This window comes from Pan troglodytes, chromosome 10, assembly GCF_028858775.2.
Source record: "Pan troglodytes isolate AG18354 chromosome 10, NHGRI_mPanTro3-v2.0_pri, whole genome shotgun sequence".
NCBI lineage: Eukaryota > Metazoa > Chordata > Mammalia > Primates > Hominidae > Pan > Pan troglodytes.
Genome location: NC_072408.2, coordinates 72,578,696 through 72,599,081, shown reverse-complemented (window position 1 = coordinate 72,599,081; position 20,386 = coordinate 72,578,696). Strand labels below are relative to the sequence as shown.

The following is a 20,386-nucleotide window of genomic DNA, read 5'->3' as shown; positions in this document are numbered from 1 at the left end:
GTATGAGCCATTGCACCCATCCTGCAGTTATTTTTTATATTGAGCACTGAGCCTGCCTCATGAAATTGATTTTAGAAATAAGTGGGATACATTGTATAGAGAGCAATAACTATACAATCTGCTAAAAACTGTTAAAAACTTCTCTGCGTGTTTGATAGATGTAATGTGCACTATGATTAGCCTGCTATTCTATTGTGTAAACCGTAGTTTTTAAATTTGTTTGTTTGCTTGTTTGTTTAAACATTGCTTCCCCAGTGAAATGAAAGTTACTTTTACTTTGAGTCAGTGTTTAGAAACTGGGTGTGGATAAATGACCTTCAAAAGTAAAACACTGGAAAAATGTATAATGTTTTTACAATGCTTTTAATATTGTATATGCACTGTCAACTAATGGAAATAATGACCTCAGGGATGTGTTTATCTTGGTTTTAGCCCACTTAAAATACATTTAGCCTTTAGCTTTTCCTTAGGCCCAAACCACATCAAATGGGCCACACACAGACTCCTGAGGTCACTACCACTTTATGGTCATTTTAGGAAGAAAAGGAAAGCAAACTCTCTCTTCATATTACGTTTTAGGCGAGGAATTCTCACAGGAAGAGTGAATATATATTTTTTCATTTCTTTCTTTTTCTACACTAGGTGACCTGCTAGTCCCACTTTTCCTAAAGGTAGATTTTTAAGCCTACAAAATGAATCTTTAAAGCCAGTTTCAAGTGTACTTCATTGTGAGTAAGAGAAGCTTCAGAATCCAATATTATCTCACCAGAAAGCCACGTCCTCAGAAAGTGCAGACAATTTCATTGGTTGTCATTCTTTTATCTTTAAGGCTTCAAGTTAACTCATAGACTTACTTATTTCTGAGAACTCTTTACAAGTCACAGTATCCTGTAATCATCTCACAAACTAAGTACAGTGTTTACGCATCACTTCACATTTCCAACCTGAAATACTAAATATGGCATAGCACTTGTGTTACACAGAAGCCCAAGAATAAGAAATAAATAATATGGCATTGATAGATAAGACAGTAGGATAATTTCCATTTGGAAAGCTTAGGTGATTAAAGGCTGTTTTCTTCTTTAACCAAGAGAGTGCATGTGGGTTTGTAGACACCGTATGCTGAAACACTTCTTACCTAGGAAAAGGTGTCGTGTCACTCTTTAAAGGCACCAAACAGAACTCCTGGGCCAACCTGCTAATTCTTCTAGATGGTTCCTATCCAAAATCAATCATTCCCTGCCTCTTTTCAGATTTAATGAATGCACAGCCTGGGATTATGAGCTGCAGGCCAGAATCATTTAAATACTGTCAATTCCATATCAGGCATTACAATCGAATCTTAAGAATACTTAACAAAGTTTTAATATATATATGATATAGAGGCTGCCTCATTGACCAATACAATTTAGAACTTGATAATTAATTAAATAATATTATAAATAATATTAGAAAGGGCTTTAATAACTTCTGCTAAGCTATATATTTCAAGTTTTTAAAATAAAATATAAATTTCTTCTTGCAAAATTTTTTATTGCCCTTCACTTTACACTTTTTCTTTTAATTTTATCATTGCTCCTTACAAGTAAAGTACTTTGCTTTCTATTTGATTACATGTCAAAATCATTCTTTCCCTGAGAACACTTAGCTTTTTATTTCTCTAATAACATTTTAGCCCCACCCGCATGACCTATTATTTAACCTAAGGAAATTAGAGCAATATCTGAACGAAAATTTATCTGAAGTGAAGGAAGAAAGAGGTTACTCATTGTGATTGTGCTAATTTTTTTTCTGTCTGTATTTCAAAGAGAAGTTTAAATGTTTTTGCATAGACATATAGAACATCAAAGAAAGATAATGAGGGAGTGAAATTTTTAATATCAAAACTTCACCATTGCTAAGAATTTTTTTCTATAGCTCAAAATAGAGAAAGCCAATGTTTAAGATGCTCTCAATAAAAAACATAAACACAATGTCAAAGGGAGATACAATTTATTGCAATTACTTAGCTCAAGAGTTTAGGTGGATGGAGGTAAGAGGAGTATGTGTACAATACATATTACCAATTATTATAATTACATGGGAGAGGGTAAAGTGTGGCAAAAGTAGTAAAATAAAAGAGGTAATACCCATCATAAAAGGCCAAAAATTTCTGGACTTACTGTAGTATGTAATAGGAGAAAAACTGAAGTCTCATGGTGGGGGAGACAGTGGCTTCCATGTCGTTCTGGATTTTCATTATATCTCAGGTGGTTAGCATTAGGACTGATACATAGAAGACACTAAATAAATATTTGTTGAATGAATGAATGGAAAAATTTAATTGCTGCTTGTTAAATAAAACTATTTTAAGTATTATTTTGGTTTTATGAAGTTTTGAAATGATAGTATAATTTAGACCTTGCTTTCAAATAGCTAAAATCTAGTGGGTAATATAGATATTTTCAAGTAATTCTATTACTGTACGAAATGTACAAAGTTATGAGATAGAGATATAAACAAAATTCTATGGTAACAGGTATGGGAAGGTGGAGAACAGGTGAACTAATTGTAACTGAAATGATAAGGAAAGACTTGATAGGTTAATGAGAGCTTGAAACCAGCCTGAGAAAAACTACTAGTGTGGAGAACTCTCTGTCTTAAGGAATAGAGAGTGGTCATGGATGCTTTGTAGGTGAGAAAAAGAAATAGACCTAGAAATGCCCCACTCGTATTCTTATTCCCTTACAGATTCAGTTCATGATTGGTGGCTTCCAAGTGCCAGCCTCTATACTTCTTTGACTTGGGACTATCTCTGGTCACAGGAGCCTCTGTGGGCAGGATAAAAATTCTGGGAAATAAATGTGCTTCACTTCTCTTTATGCAGCCCATAAGTAATGAATGACAGAACCCTTGGCCCTCAGGAGAATACTCTGAGGCATGATTCTACACCATTTCTCAGTGATTCCCAGTGGGATTAAGCTATAGTTGCCCACAGTTGTAAATTGCTTGATAATGCACATTTTAATGTTTTCCTTCTCTTTCATATCTTATATCCCCACTTTACTGATATTTCTTAGGATCACTTCAAAAATAAAATGCTTGCACTTATATCCTTTCACGAATGTCTGCTTCCGGGGAAGACTAACTAAGACAGATGATAATGGAAGTGGAATTCTAGAATTGCATCACTGTTGACCACATGGTGATAATTCACATCTCTGATGAAAATAGGTAATGATAGTGCTTGATATTCTGTAACATCACAATTACCTTTGGTTAATTGTCTTGAGAATATATGGAAGGAAATGCACTGCTTATACAATTTTTCTGTTAGTTGACAAATATGAGGGTAATCATAATTACAAAAAAATATAAATGTGGTTGGTTGCTATTGAGTGTCACCAATGTGTCAAAGAAAGAAAATGACTGGTTCTGATTAGCCAACTATCAACATCGGGTACATTGTGAAAGTCAGAAGGCTTCTAGGGTGGCATTCAAAGAGAGTCTCACATTCTGAAGTAAGAGGGCAGACAGTTCTGAAAATTAAGCCAGCACTTTATTGTGAGATTAATGAAGTTAGAAGGAAGATTATATTTACAGCCCCAACAGTCTTTTATAGTAAAGTTTGCTCCCTTAGGGAAGAGATGAGAATTTAAGAAGGAAGAGGGATATTTGGGTGGATGTGCCTAAAAATCCTCTAAATCTCAGATTTTCCTTACCCTTTCGAACAATTCTATTGACCCACTCACCTACTCCTAATTTCTAGAAGATAGATGCTTCTTTTTGCCTGGAGACCATGCAAAGTCCTCATCTAAGGCAGTAGCCTTAGAAAATAACACTCATCCTCCTAGGATCTGCCTTTACATTCCAATATTAGTTTGAACCAATAACTAAGGTAAGGTCTTGGCTTGGCCTTATTGAAAATTATTGTCCCTGCTATGGAAGGAAAGGGCTTAATCACTGAAAAACCTGCAGGACCTGGCTAATATATACTTGCAGAAACCAAGGTAAAGTGCCTTGGAATACACTTCACAGTGCTGTAGTGGAGGGACAGAATGTAAAGCTGGATAAGGGAGGGTGCATTGATATATGAACACCCTTCTGTGACTCAGGACTTAGTGTTCTGACTAGTATACTTGGAACGAATCCTAATATACTGCTGGGATGATTCCTTGAAGCTTGGAACAAAATTTGCTTACAGTAAATGAGACTGAGATGCTGAAACTATCTTGACTGAGAATTGAGAAAGAGGTAAAAGACTAATAGAAGTGGGGATGCTAGAGTGGATTTATTATATAAAATATAGAGAACCTACTAGTTAACTGTTTCTCAAGAGGGCCCAGAAAACAGTGTTTTCATCAAAGTGGAAAAGAAAGAATTAGTCAAGGTGTTATATTTGCTTACCTCTGTAGGGCAAGACTAATGCTGGATGATGCTACGGAGGTAAAGAATTGTATGTATATTTCAGGACAAAATATATAATGAGTTCATATTGGTTCTTCCAAGACAACTGTAGGGCTAGAGACCTTTTGTTTATTCTCAAATAGCTTAAATCTGTATCCACTTTCTTTCATATTAAGAATCCTAGTTCTTAATGACATCGACATAATTATTCAAACCCATAATATACACACAATAGTCTCAGGATAACAATACCAACACAATCATCAATAATGTGATTACTGACAACAGCTTAATATGTTTTTGCAGTTCTTATTATCTTGAGGAACTTCCCACTAGTTTTTAATTTTTGTATTTTAAAATCACATGAAATAGTTACTCTGTTTGATAATGTCACAAAATCAATAGGCAGTTAAGATCATTTGCTTCATTTAGCTTTCTATTTTTAGAGACTGCTTCCAAAAATTGTTTTATAATTATATAAAACGTGTAAGCTTCCTAAGTCAAATGTGCAAAACAAGGTATATTTTGAAAAGTCTAATTTTTATTTCAGATCTCTCTACTCTGTTACCTTCCTGTGTCTATAGGTAAATATTAGAAACAGTTTTATGGCTTCTCCTTCCATTTCTTAAATATAAGAAAGATGCATTTATATTCGTAACTTTACTTCCTTTTGCTAACATGCTTGATATACTTTTTCTTCTCACCTTACTTATTTAACAACATATACTGAAGACTATCTTATAGGAGAACATAAAGATATCCCTCACACCTGTGAAAGCCATATGTGACTCCTTTGGGTGGATGTACCTTTTATTGATCCCCAGAGTACCACAGCAAATTCTCAGGGGCAATGTGGGGTATTTCAAATTCTTTAGAGAAATGCAGTAATTTTTAATATTTGTCAGGAGCTGAACAAACAATTAGCTTTAGGTAGATCACTGTTTCAACATTAGTTTGTGCTTTCTTCCTTCTGATGGTGTCTTATCTTTCCAAAGCTGGGTTTTTGGTTGTTACTAGGATAGAAAGCAAGTAATACATGAAAGTCAATGTGGCATAAAAATCAGGTGGGATTTAATCTGAGTTCAAGGTTTAAGAAATTGTGTAGTACACAAATGGTACACACACCGTCTTGCTAAGTAATTCTGGTTATTTAACAATGAAATAGAAATATTGTCTTTTATTTCAACTTATGTGTATTTTTTTCAAATAGCTACTAAGATGTTAAGAGAGAAATATTTATTAAGTTGTTTGGGTCCGGCTACTTAGTAAACAAAACTGTTAAGTATTTCTTTTGGTCAAAGTGTGCCATTAAAAAGAAAAAAATTACTGACTCGTTAAGAATCCTGTGAATCAAGAAAGTTTAGGAACCCAAGAGTCAACTACATTCCCTATTCATGGCCATTCAGGGCTTGTTTCCAGTCTTTTGCTGTTATAAATAGTGCTGACATGAGCCACCTTGGGCATCTGACATTTTTGCTAGATATTTAAACATTCTCCTATATCAGAGTTGTAGCCTTTTTACATCCCTGCTGGCATTGTGTGGACTACCAATTTCCATGTGGCTTCAACAACAAAACTATAGTGTCACACTGTTAGACCTTCACCAATTCAACAGCAGAGAACTGTCATAGCATAATTCAAAACATGTGATAAAATATATATAACATAAAATATGCATTTTAACTATTTTTAAGTATACGATTCAGTGTCATTAAGTACAGTCACAGTGTTATGTAACCATCACCACTATCAGTTTCCAAATCTTTTCTATCACTGCAAATAGAGACTCTGTAACTATTAAACGATAATTTATAAATCTTCCCTCCCCTGTACCTGTTAATCTCCACTTTATTTTCTGGGTCTATGAATTTGCCTATTCTAGATATTTTGTATAAGTGCAATGAGTATTTGCCCTTTTGTGACTGGCTTATTTCACTTAGCTTAATGTTTTTAAGGTCCATCCATGTTGTATCAGACCTTCTTTCCTTTCATCACTGAATAATAATCTATTGTATGTATTCTACGTGCCACATTTTGTTTATTCATTCATCTGTTCATGAATACTTGGGTTGTTTACACCTTTTGGCTATTGTAAATAATGCAGCTATGAACATAGGCGTACAAATATCTAGTTCGTGTTTTCAATTCTTATGGGTATATATCATACCCAAAAGGAGTAGAATTGCTGGGCCATATGGTGATTCTATGTTTAACTTTTTGAGGAACTGCCAAATGGTTTTCCGCAGCTGCTGTACCATTTTACATTCCCAACAGCAATTTCAGTTTCTCCACATCTTTGTCAACACTTGTGATTTTCTGTTGTGTGTGTGTATGTGAATATAGCCATTCTAGTAGGTCTTAATGGTGCAATTTTAATATACATTTTTATTATTAATGAAGCTGAGTATGATTTTATATGGCTAAGGATCATTCACATTTCTTTTTTTTAAATTATCTTCTCATCTGTCAGCCCCTCCAATGAACATACTTAGAGATGACCTTATGTAGGTAGACTGGACGGGACTTGGTACCCAGCTAAATGCAAATAATGACAAAAGAATGGGTGCTTCATCCTAGTTTCTAGGCCTGTGTAACTGGGAAGATGAGATCACTGTTAATACTGTCATGGGACTCTTGGAGTATTGCTTTTTTGGCTGGAAACCTCTGTGGCCAGTGGCACCTTTGCCCAAGTTTTGCTTGGGCATCCAGGAGCCGGCATAGGTGTCTGCTCCCTGCAAGACTGCAGCTGGACCAGGTGTACTGTAAGCAGGCAGCTTCCACAGCTGGCACTGGGGAACATGGTGGTGGCCAGAAGCTTGGAGACACCAGGAACTGCAGAGCTCCAAAGAGGGTGTCACAGCCCTGTATCAGGAATCTCCTAGGTCTGGGCTCCCTGAAGGGCCACAGCTCTTCCCTCCTTCTCTCTTCTCTCCTTCTTGTCACCCGCAATGTGGCAAGCAAGGGGTGTGTTTCAGCCCTGTTTGTGTTATAGCTCCTTTAGCCCCACCACTTGGCAGGTCCTGAGTTCTTGTCCTGTATCCAGGAAGAATGAGGTATGTGGACATGTTGAGGATGAGCAAGGTGAAGAGGAGCTTTATCAAACAACAGAACAGCTCAGAGGAGACCCAGGAGGGAGCTACAGGCAAGGTGTCCCAACAAGTGTTCAGCTCTCAGCAGAGAGGAGACCCTGGAGTGCTTAGCTCCTCTCTGCAGGCAGGTCTTCCCATTGAGTGTTCAGCTCTTAGCAGAAAGGAGACCCTAGAGTGAGTAGCTCCTTTCCACAGCTGGTCATCCCAAGTGCTCGAGGCTGGCTGAGTCTGGGGTTTTTATGGGCTTCAGAGGGGAGGAAGTGGGTGCTGTTTGGTCCATGGGAGGCCATGGGTGGACCTGTAAAAAGCACCATAAGTTCTTACTCTGATCTGTGGGATGGGCAGCCTGGCCCCCAGGTTTCAGGCCTACCCCCAGCTTGAAGGCAGGACTTCACCAGGGCCTGTCTTTCTGCTCTTGAGCCTATCTGCCTCCTGCCACTGTTCATGGTGTCCAGGCTGTTCATGCCAAGGGGTGCCTGCAGGTCAGTGTCAAGCTGCTCTCAGCACCCCCTGGGCCTCCTTCCAGTGCTTATTGGCACCTAAAGTCTGGAGGCAGCCAAGGTGTCAGGAAGCTAGTGTGTGAGCACTGCCCTGTGCATGCACACACCTGGCTGGGTTGCTACAGCACCTGGGCTCGGCCTCAACTTTGCACTAAGATTGGAGTGGGTGCTGGGAGTGGGGAGAGGCCAGGCAGCAGGAGCAGGCACTTCCAAGCCTGCAGGGGCAGGGGGATCCTTCCTGGGCCCCTGATAATGCAGTGATGTCTGGGTCCACAGCCATGGCTTGAGTGGCTGTTGCTGTGCCCAAGAGGGCGGAGGCTCCTGCCCACTCTGTGGAGCACACACCTCTGGCCGTGCCTCCCCACTGCAGCCAGCATCTTGGCAGTGGCCACTCCAGATGGGCCACCTCTTCCATTAATATGACACTTTGAGAATGATTGAGAATTATTATTTTGATAATAGGATAAATAAGAAGGAGACAAGGTGGGGAGATTAACTATAAGAATACATTCTCTAGGGCTTAAATGTTAAGAAGTTGAATGAGATAAAAAGGCAAGTTTAAAAGATAATGCAAATGAACTTTTAAAAATTGTGACTTGATATTAGATTCTTGAAGATGAAGAAGATAACAGAGCAAAATGTGACCTGAGATTTATAGCCCTGGGGATTAGGTATTTGTGTCACAGAAATAAAATAGGATCACATGCAATGCCCTAATATGACTTTTGCTCTATAATTGGAGATCAATCTTAACATGCAAATACTCCTAAGAGGGTTGTTAGTGAATATGTTTACACTAAAATATAAATGATTTCTATCAGAGTTCCATTTATGAGCAGGTTCTGATTAGGATAAGAGGAGACTGGTGCACAGAGAACTGTAGAAGGGCAGTTGGTATGGGGCCAAGAGGAGACCCAGAGTAGGGAAAAGGAAGCCCAAAGGGCCAGTGGGAGCGAAAAAAAAATCACATTATTATTTTCGATCACTTTCTGTGAAGGTGGCATAGAATGAAAGGCAATGCTTAACCTTTTTGGCTAGCTATAACATTTGCCAGAGACATTTTGTTTGCAAGTGACAGGAATCCAGAGCATATAAAAGGGCTGAGGCAGGAGAATCGCTTGAACCTGGGAGGTGGAGGTTGCCATGAGCTGAGATCGTGCCACTGCATTCCAGCCTGGGCAACAGGGTGAGACTCTGTCTCAAAACAAACAAACAAACAAAAAGCAAGGAACTCAAAGTCTACATCCAGCTTCCAGCATAGCTGGATCCATTAATAGAAGGTGAAATGCTATCATTAGGGAGCTGCTCTTTCCAACTCTGGCTTTGTTTTTTTCCAAGTTGGCTTCCTTCTTAGGCAGACTCTCTTCATGCATTGGTAGAGATGGTACCTGTAAGGTCTAGAACCACTTTTATCTCAGACAAAAAAGAAAGAATGTCCTTTTCCTAACCATCCCCACAAAAGTTCTGCAGAGCAAAAATCCCTCAGATTGGCCTCGCTGTGTCACATGCCCAACTTTGAACCAATCAGGGTTCACAGGGCAGTGCTACACAGTCACTTCTGAAACAGACAGGGAACCTGCCCTGAAGCACATGGACTAGAAATAAAAACTCTTTGAGGTTTCCACATGGTATAACAGTTTTCACAGTGGGGGCTTAGTAATTGAAAGTGGAATGCAGGCAGGGTGAGGTGGCTCACACCTGTAATCCCAGCACTTTGGGCGGTTAAGATGGTTGGATCACCTGAGCCCAGGAGTTTGAGACCAGCTTAGGCAATATGGTATACAAAAAATTTTCTGTACAAAAAATACAAAAATTAGGCAGATGTGGTGGCACACGCCTGTGGTCCCAGCTACTTGGGAGGCTGAGGTGGGAGGATCGCTTCAGCCCAAGAGGTCAAGGCTGCAGTGAGACAAGATTGTGCCACTGTACTCCAGCCTTGGTGAGAAAGTAAGACCCTGTCTCAAAAAAAAAAAAAAAAAAAAAAAAAAATACAGTGGCTTATGCCTGTAATCCTAGCACTTTGGGAGGTCAAGGCGGGTGGATCACCTGAAATCAGGAGTTCCAGACCAGCCTGACCAATATGGGGAAACCCTGTCTCTACTAAAAATACAAAAATTAACCATGTGTGGTGGCATGCGCCTGTAGTCCCAGCTACTTGGGAGGCCGAGACAGGAGAATTGCTTGAACTTGGGAGGCGGAGGTTGCAGTGGGCCGAGATCCTGCCATTGCACTCCAGCCTGGGTGACAGAGCAAGACTCTGTAAAAAAAAAGAAGAGGAAAGAAAGAAAAAGAAAGAAAGAAGGAAAAGAAAGAGAGAGAGAGAGAGAGAAGGAAGGAAGGAAGAAAGGGTAGGGGGAGTCTATGTAGAGTATTTCCTAATCTTAGAAAATGGCTTGTATATCTTAATAGTATCATGGATATTTATGTCTCTTTCCTAACCTTAATAAAGGACATTTAAAACTGGCATACTATGGCCAGGCTCGGTGGCTCACGCCTGTAATCCCAGCACTTTGGGAGGCTGAGACGGGCAGATTACGACGTCAGGAGATCGAGACCATGCTGGCCAACATGGTGAAACACTGTCTCTACTAAAAAAAATACAAAAAGTTAGCTGGGTGTGGTGGCGGGCGCCTGTAGTCCCAGCTACTCGGGAGGCTGAGGCAGGAGAATGGCGGGAACCCCGGAGGCGGAGCTTGCAGTGAGCCGAGATCGCGCCACTGCACTCCAGTCTGGGCGACACAGTGAGACCCCATCTCAAAAAAACAAAACAAAACAAAAACAAACAAACAAAAAACTGGCATACTCACATCATCTTATATTTCAAAACTTTCAGATTTTTAAAAGGACATTTGAGTTCACTTACAAAATAAATGAACTGAACTGTATAATGAAAAAATAAAATCAGTTTGCGTTTTTCAGGCAAAACATGTTGCCAACATCTGTGTTAAGATGTGATGTGATCTTCTCAATGAGCAATGTTAAGAGCCACTGAGTAAGCTAAAATAATAGTCTTGTCTGTAGTCAGAGTGTTGACAAGAAAACAAAAGGAAAGTGTAGAGTAAACACAGGACAAGATTATAGAAAGAGAGTAGTTAAAAATAATAAAAACACTACATAACAAAAGAACCACTATAATGTAGCAGACAATGTTAAGTTCTTTTCCAATTAAATCTTTGGTTTCCCATATGGAGGCACCAAACCTGCTTTTCATTTTCTAAAATCAATTCCAAAGGGCTGTCCTTATGTCACCTTGAAAGTGTTTCCTAAAATTGCAAATTCAAGATTCTTTCAATGTAGTTTCCAAGTTCTGACCCATCCATTGGCTTCCAATGAGCATTCTTAAAACCTTCCTTAAGACAACCTTTTGATCTGCATTTCCAGAGCATTTTATCCTTTATAGAAGCGGCCTCACTTTATGCTTGATAAATCTTAAAGAGAAGTTGCTTCACCAAGGTTGGCAATGTAAAGAACTCCTAAAATGTATTCCTGTTGTGTGTGAGCTTTCTAGCAACATCAGACAATGTTGTGAGGAAAACACATGTGCTTCCTTTTGTTCTTTATCTGGAACCAGTGCTTGTTCATATTCTGTGATTCTTCAGTCTAAGTTGGGGCTTATTTTGTTATCACCATCTATTTTACTTAGGATCTGAAAGGTGTATATGAATACAAGAAACAGTCTATATTCTAACAGGTAATAAATTTATCTCTAAAAACAGTTAAGCCTTTGTCTTTTGAATCTTAACGCTTCTGTAATTGTAACAGGGTGGTAAGATAAGCATACAATGGTGGATGATTTTTAATTTCCTGAGGGAATATTTCTCAGGATGCCAAGGAAGATGAAGACATGATTTTTAAAAAAATAGAATGGCAAGATTTTTTTTGAATAGCTCTTTTCTTTTTCATGTTTTATTGTTGAAAACATCTATTAACTTTATATTTAGTAAAAGAGATTCATTTTAAGTCTGAATGCCAGTCCCACATAAATTAGGCAACAAGTAAGGATAAGCACTTACAGGTTTAAATGATCTTGGTAATAAACTAGCCACCTTGCATGTATTCATATACATATACATGAAGATATCCCTTTGTCCACAGAGCATTGCATTTACTTGGCCTCCCAGATGCCTTAGGGCAGGCCTCTCCTGACTCCTTTGACTTTTAGCCAAGTTCCTTTTTGAATTTGTTTTACCCACTTTTTACTTTATCGGGAAATCTGGTAGAATTCAGTGTTCCTTATGTTACAATTTGGGTTTCAGTGATAGAGACACAGTTAAAAGAGTACTGGTTTGGGGGCAGAACAGTCAGTTACCATTTACAGGTCCGCTGCTAATTGACTGTGTGACTGTGGTCCAGTTACTTAGCATCTTTGAACTTTATTTTCCTAAGCTATAAAATATGGATAATGCATCTCTCTGCCTAAATCACAGGGCTAGGGGTGTTGTATGGAAAAGAAAGTGGGAATTTGGGTTTTTTATTTTGTTATGGGTTTTTTATTTTGTTATGGAAACTGAAATGAGAATATCTGCATCAAATTCAAGAAAATGGGCAAGGTAATCCTAATCTGGAAAAAAAAAAACTCCTTTGGTTACTACCAGCATGGACTATTTTCTCATTAGATTAAAGCAAAATGGAAACCTGGATAAAATCAGAATGGATTTCCTCAATACCAAAGAGCAGTCCTTTCTCTCATCCAGCTTTAAAACAGAACCTTCCTATAGAACACCAACCCCTTGGATACTTATGTAATCATGTCAATTTTTATTCAATACTGTAAAAGTGGAATTCCCTTTTCTCCACACTTCCTCACATAAATGTAGATGATTATTGCATGTTTGCATGTGAGTGTTGGGGTAAGGAGTAGTTGAGAGAAGACAGTAGTTGAGAGAAGGGTATAGGCTCTCAGTGGGTTATCCCTGAGGATATATCTCTGTGTTTTTCTTCTATTCCTTCTTTTCTTTCTTCTCCTTCTTTTTCTTTTTTTCCCTTGATATATTTTGCAAAGTTTTTAAGGGTGCGTGCAAAAAGTATTTCAGCTGTGGTTGGTGTCAGTGTAAGTCTTTCTAGATAACTGATGTTCCAAAAGTTGGCAGATTACTGGGATTATATTTCCTCTTTTATCCTAGAATCCTTATAAATCACCCATTTTTTTTTTATTTTGTCTTTGTTAATTCATAAATACTTTTTCCTCCAAAAGATGGATCTTAAATTGGGTAACCACAACAGGCTTTGCTTTTCCTTCCTTCCTCTTGACTTTTTTCTTTTTTTTTTAATACCCTACAGTCTCCCAAATGAAGGTACATTGTTTCTGTGTCAATTGCCTTCTTCTGATCCTTTAGCTGAGGCACTAAACTGGGAACGAGATAATCTGGTTTTAATCCCCTGTTCTACCCTTAATGAGCAGCGTGCCCTTGAACAAGCAGCTTAAACTCCAGGTCATCTTCTCTTCATCTACAATCGACAATGCTCATACCTGTCCCCGTTACTTAATAAAAGTCAGATAATGTAATGGATTTGAATACATTTTATAGAATTATTAGGATTATAAAATCATAATTGATCACAGGCGATGATATCAAGCCTCCATACATATGTTTTGGGGTAGGATTTGGCTCTACTAACTTGGTATAATCCTCGCACACACAAAAAATCTATTAACATGTATTAGAGTTATAGAAGATAAATATTAAGGAGATATAGAGCAAATCAAGCAAGCAAAAAGATTTACAATGCTCTATCTTTTCCTACAGAATATTTTGAATGTCCAGAGAGTTGCATAGATTTTCTTTTTTATTCCTTCCATTAATCCAGTGTTGAAGTTCCAATAATTTAGCATGAATAAAAATTACTGTATAATGTTGTATATACAGAAATATGTATACTCTACTTTATGGATAATTTGAGGGATTTTCAAGGGTAATTTCGACTATGTAATTTTCACCTTACATGCTGAATTTAGAACTTAACTCTGCATAAGATTTGACTCCTCTGCGTTTTCATCATCCCTGTGTCCAAAAAGGTGGCAAAAAAGAGAACTTTTATATTATGCAGAAAGATTCCTTGAAGAGAGAAAATACATTTTTTAAAACCTAGGCTAGCAGTGGTTTTGTACGGCTGATATATTCAAGGAATGTAACACATTATTATCACTTACATTTTCGTTTTCTGAGAATAGAGGCGTAGTTTTTAGGACCCCAGAGAGAATCAGTTTTGCATAAGTTGTGAATTTCTTTCTCTAATACCTGTATTTTAACTACACATCCTAACTCTGCTTTCTAGTTTGGCTTTCAGAGTGTAGGTCACAAAAGCCTAAGCCGTGCCTCCAAAGGTCAGACCAAGCGTTCTCATATCAGAAACAAAAAACTCTGTTTTAATTCTTTCATTTTTTAACAGCCCAGCAGGCTTTCTTTGTTTTGTGAGAGTGGGTAGTTCACTTTTCTCATGCTTGAAAATTATGCCACCCATTTATGTGCTCTGAAAGCAGGTTTTGAAATGGGTAGGAAAAGACAAGCCATGGCTATTTTGGTAGAAAATTGAAAGTACTCAGGTGGAAGGGAATCAAGAAACAAGGCTGTTAAGTACTGTATCAGGATTGCAGGCCCGTCCGAAGTCGAAGAGCACCTGTAGATGAATTTCCCTTCCTTTGCCAAGCCTTCCCCCTGGTGACCCCCATTTATCTTTAACAAGAAGTCTTACACAAGTGTAATTCATAGGTAACAAGGCAAAGCCTCTGCTATTACTGTTGGGGTTCTCGCTTTTTGCCTGTATGCCCTAAAATGGTGAATTTAAAAAAGCAATTGTAAGAATTAATCAGAGAGAGAGAGAGAAGCAAAATATGTATCTTGTAAATGGTATTTATTTCCAAAGTTCCTGGTTTTTTTTTCGATGAAATTGTGTCTCCTTATACAAAAGGTATGTGAGTCTGGTTCTTGCTTCACTCAATATCGTTGAAAATGTTTATTTCTGGCCATGAAAAAAGCGATCTATCTACCTAAATCAGAATGTTCATTTGAGGGAAAACTGCCCTACATAGAAAAATCAGATGTTCCTTGAAGTAGCCCAGAGGGTGGAGTCCATATGCTGCAGTGAGAGTTCCATACTTAGGAGTCTTCGAATTCTGCACTCTGGACTCCTACGGACCAAGATGATCAACTCTGAGGAAGAAAGGTAGTAGTCTTGCACCACAGGACTTTAGCTGACTGATTCTGAGAGCCACCGTCTAACAGCTTGCAAAATTTGGGAAGAAAATCCCCAGAGTGAGATCTGAGGATTGTAAATGCAAAGGGTTAAAAACAGATAATTTCTGGATTCTTGCTGTGATCTTTGTCATAACAAGTCTGAACACACTGGAGCTTTCATGCTCTGCTAGTGGGATAAAAATAAACTGTTTAACCTTTTAAATGCTGGTAATTTGGAGAGGTTTGCCATTTTTAGTTCTAACACATGAGCTTCTGAAAAGCTAGGAGGATAGAAATGGCTAACTAACTAAATTTGGAACCTTAAAAAGGTCAGAGTAAATCTGGTGCAATCCTGTCTTTTTTTTTCTTCTACAGAACGCATGTTACATTCTTTAAAATTGTGAAAAAGATTGTAAAAAGGACAAGTGATGACAAAACTTGAACTGTGAAATATTGTTATAGGAGGAGATAAAAAGAGAATAAGATGTTTCGGGCTGATGATTTTAGATCTTGAAGTTTGATTTTCATAATCTATTGTATCTAGCTTGAGATGGTTGTTTAAATAGGCAGTAGGAGGTTTCTTTTTTTTCTTGTTTAGCATTCTATGATTTTTCCCATCTTGTAATAATCAGGGAATCATGAATATTATACGCTTCCAGGCCTGCTTCTAAATAGCAAAAATTTGATTCCTCTCCCTTGCCCCCGTGTTGGTAACTCATGATACTTCCTAAGGATGTTTTCTTCTCTACTGAAGTCTTCACATGTGAAGAAAATTGCCTTAAAAACCCTGGGCTCTGGAGGAATACGCCAAGTATCTCCAGTAGAATCTCCAAGAAGTGAGGCATGCTTTTTGTGCATGGTACTTGCTTTTGTTCGGTGTATGTGGAAAGAGACATGATTTCTTTCCTTAAGGATTTATAATGTAATCAGGCAGATCAAACATGAAGAGATGAACGGACTGAAAAATCTTCTCCTGGCAACATGAATAGGAAAAAATTTGTTAAAAGAACGCAGGGTAAGGAAGAATCACATTTGGTGTGATCTGTGCTCTGATGGACAGAGGGCGTGGATTAGCTCTCCAGCCTCTTCTCACCAAATTCCACCAGGCACGCCATGTACCGAGCGCTTTCATTTCCTTGAATATACTCACTAGTCTCTCACGCTGTGCTTGTGCTCATGTTGTCACAGTTGCTTCGAATGCTTTCCCTCACATTCTGCCTGTTGAAACTCTACTCCTCAGTCATTTCATTCTGCATGTCTACGCTAGAGCTGATCCTAGTCCAACTTGTGTTGTAGTCACTTGCATATGTGTCTTTCTTTCACACCACACTCTGAGTCTCTGGAAGGTAGGATTGTTCTTTTATTTAGCTTTATTTCTCAGGCACTTAATAGAGTTCAATACATATTTAGTAAAGTATATGGGATTGAATTATTTGTGAAGGAGAGTAGTGGTAGCTCCAAAATGATCCCGGAGGTAGGAGTGTGAGAATCTGGGTATGTGTGTGTGCCATAAGAAGAAATCTGAAGAGGAGGTTATAGGTTCAGTATAAATGCCAGTTTTGAAGGGATCACAGTAGAGGTATCCCATACTGTACACATGGGACTCAATAAATTTGAGACTGAGGCTGGGATACAACATAGATGTTGATGATTAGGGAATATGGTCTTGGTTTTCCATGGAAACTTCAAGGTTTTAACTTTAAGAAAAATGGTTTTCTTATATTTGATTTCATGATTCCAGAGGTAAATGGAATACCGTTATGCTATTTCCTTTAAATAGCCTTTCCTAGTCTGTAGTGATGGTATTTTAAATAAAATTACTGAGAGACATGAAAGTTAGCTTTTTTTCTGGTGAGATTTGGGCTGTATTTTTTTTGGAAGAGGTAAACATGGAAGAACAAGAGGAAACAAAGAAAAGCAGAGGAACTAGTGAAGTATGAAATTGAAGTATTGACTTATGTCTGGTTCTTTCTCAGAGTTCCTTTCTTGTTTTTTCTGCTTTATCCCTTTTTATATTCAAGACAGCTTCTATCATTAGGCACTAATGGCCCAATGTAACTGAAGGAGCTGCCCAAACTTAGCCTTAAATAACTTTCTTTTAGGAATACTTTCTTGATATCTCTTCAGTGTTATTACAAGATGATTGAACATGAGTAACTGAAAACTTGACTTCTCTGAAAATAGTGAGTTTCAACAGCGTGATGTCTCAAGTTTCTTTTCCTTCTAATAAGAAAACCTCCAGCCCCTCCCTGCCATCACCTGCACCTACCTCCCTGAGTCAAAGAATTGCTCTCAAAAACATTTTCTTATCTAGTTGAAAGACTAGGGAAATAGGCCATTCCTCTGGTGGAGATGCTGTTCTCCCTGGGTAAGAGGACACATACCTGACCAATCTTTCTATATTGGTTGGTCCATTCCCTGAAGCTCTCTGAGCTTCCAGGGAGCTAAGATGATTTTGGCTGCCTTTATGTACTTTACCTAATGAGCTGGCAAACTGGTTTCATCTTAGTGGGTATTCTTTGGACTAACTAAAAAAGGATGATTTAATTACCTTTCTTCTTTTTCAAATGAGAGGTCTACATGCTGACTCTTCCACATGAGAGCTTTTAAATTTTCAATACAGGTTATTCAAATTGCTTTGGTTTCTTATGCACTTGGTGGAAAATCCACTCAGATTCACCTTTTTTAAAAAATGCAATCTTTGGCAGTACTGAGTTTTTCCACATTTCAAATCAAAGTAAGAAAATGCCTTTGGGATTCCTGGCTTCAAAGAAGAACTAGGGCACATTCATTCACATACAAGAGCCAACATTTCAGTAATGCTAATGAATTTCCCTGACTAGAAATTATTTTTGTGGCAGTAAATATTACTCTCTCATACCTTATTCCAATGCAGATACCTATTATCAATTTTGAAGACTCATTATCAAAGAAAAAGATTTATTTTGCAACAAAAATTGAGTAGGGATGCAATTGAGGTGATCAGATGGCTCCTGGATTACAGTAAGCCATTATCTGACTGTCTCTTATAATTCTCCACAATATACACCATTGGAAACATTGTTTAACAGAATATTAACTGCAGTCTTGCTACTGCCAAGTGTTCTAGATGCATCCAGGTAGTCTATAATTAATGCACCTGCAGAGTTGCACAAAGAACTTCATACACTGTCCATTTCAGTGGAGAGCGGCTGGAATGGCACCTGCACAACAGGTGCAGTGCAGGACAAGACAAAAAGGCCAAGTTCTAACTAGAAAGCTTAATCCCTTTCAGTATGGACTGACTAGCTTGAGGTTTCTTTAGAAACAGCAGTATTTTATTATATGAAAGAGACGGAGTAGGGTGTGGTGAGGGTTAAAAAGAAGATGGGGAACCTAATGCCTGAGCTCTGGTTATATTACTGGGAAAATTAATAGTATGTGTAAGGAACACTGAGACAAGGGGATTAGGAAACGGGAAAAGGGCACCAGGCCTAGGGTGCAAGAGGAGTTTCCCACAAATGATTGCTAGCTTATTCGAATTTGTATTCTGCTAATCTGTATTCAGATCGACCACATACATAAGTTTTCAGTAACCATCAAGAAAAATGTAAAAATATAACCCCCAATTCCTTATAGATGATATTAGTTTTATTTTTTACACCTAGTCCTTGGATTAGTGTGTTACGAATACAGCCCTTTATGAATTAGTTTAGGAGCATTCATTTGAGAAACTTAAGATAATTTTGAAACTCTTTGGCATTCTTCATTTGTATGACATCTACACTGTGTAGGAGGCTTCATTTTGTTTAATCCTCACATTAATTCTAAAAAGTAGGCTTGGAGAGTGTAATTGGTAATACCATAGGAATAAGGAGGCCTAAGAGAGGTCTGTGTGAATTCAAAGCCAGTGCTCTCCAATCACGATTGTACCTCTCCCCTTGGTGTCCTAGGTTCTGGCCACATGAGCTCTCCTTTCCTCAGTGCACTGTCCAGCTCATCCACCCTTAGGCCTGTGTATTTTCTGCTTTCTCTGTTTTGAACACTTTCCTCTGCCCTTCAAATACCTAGATCTTTCACTCATTCAGATGTCAGCTGAAATGCCTCCTTTCTCTAGATTGCCTTTTCTAAAACCTGCATCACTGACTACCAAATCTTCCTGTTTTACTACCTTTTACAACACGGAGAATCTGAGATCATTATCTTTATATGTATATCGTCTGTCTTCCTTCACATGAACGTAGGTTCTCCGAAGGCAGGAATCTTGCTTGTCTTGGCCATTGCTTCCCCCACTGCCAGCTATGACAGAGCTTGCCATGTCATAGGTGCTAAAAAAAATTACATATGGCGTTAATAAAATGTCACTCTAATTTCTGGAAGGTAGGTTGACATTTAGAGTAGTGAAAATCTATTAATGAAAGGGCCACCTTGCTAGTAGATATGGGATCAACTTTGACTTCTGACTTTGGAAATAAAGGTAAACTTGGATGAGAGTGAAGGAAGGATGAGATAAGAGAGAATGACAAATTTACAATGAGGAAGATACAAAAATAAAAATAAGTAATACAAATAATATTTATATTCAACAAATGTTTATTGAGTATCTACTAGGATAGGATTCCATACATCTGTTTTATACCTTCTGTTCTATAGCACAATTATTAAAAATGTCCTCTTCACCCTTAAAAGTATTCCTACTTGGATGATAAAGTATACGCTCTCCTTAACTATGGGCTCTTCTCTGTTCTAGGCAATGAGGACCTTGCACAGGAGAGTCCCTGATACCCAGAGTTTACTGCCTAAGAGAGGATACATCCTTCAAACCAATAATCTGCTAATAGCAAGATCCAATAGTAAGAAGTTCTTTGCTTTTTACTTTTCAAATCACTTTTATGTACATAATCTCATTTGATCCTCCCATCAATTCCATGATGGAAAATACTTATAATTGGCTTTTAAAGGAAGAGGAAACTGTTGCTGGGAAGTTGAGTGACTTGGTCAAGGCTAATTAGCAGCAGAGCCAGGACAAGAACTCAATAGGAAAATGCCTGCATTCTAGGGAGACTTTAAACTTTGCTCCAAAGAGTGAAGGAGTTAGAAAAAATGCTAATTTTTATCTTACCTAATGAGGCTTAGAGTCTTTCCAGACATTTTTATAATTCCTCTCGTTGTTATCATCTTGAGGCCGACTTGAGGCCAACTCAGTGCCACCTCTGCAGATTTTTCTAGTGGAAAAAGATTATTATTTTGGAAAGGA

At 38.2% G+C, this 20,386-nt stretch overlaps 1 protein-coding gene across 6 annotated transcripts in view; it reads left to right on the top strand.

Annotated features, from left to right (window-relative positions):
• The window catches only part of LOC134807485 (uncharacterized), a 494,061-nt gene that overhangs the window by 252,261 nt on the left and 221,414 nt on the right, over window positions 1-20,386 (top strand). For 4 of the 6 annotated variants that reach the window (XM_063785873.1, XM_063785872.1, XM_063785874.1 and 1 more), the window contains one exon: window positions 19,880-19,982. In XM_063785873.1, the coding sequence (XP_063641943.1) occupies window positions 19,880-19,982 (103 nt within the window). Of the gene's footprint in view, window positions 1-1,542; window positions 3,214-10,031; window positions 15,140-19,879; window positions 19,983-20,386 lie in introns of those variants that run through there. The other 2 variants (XR_010148067.1, XR_010148068.1) reach the window with 2 other exon arrangements.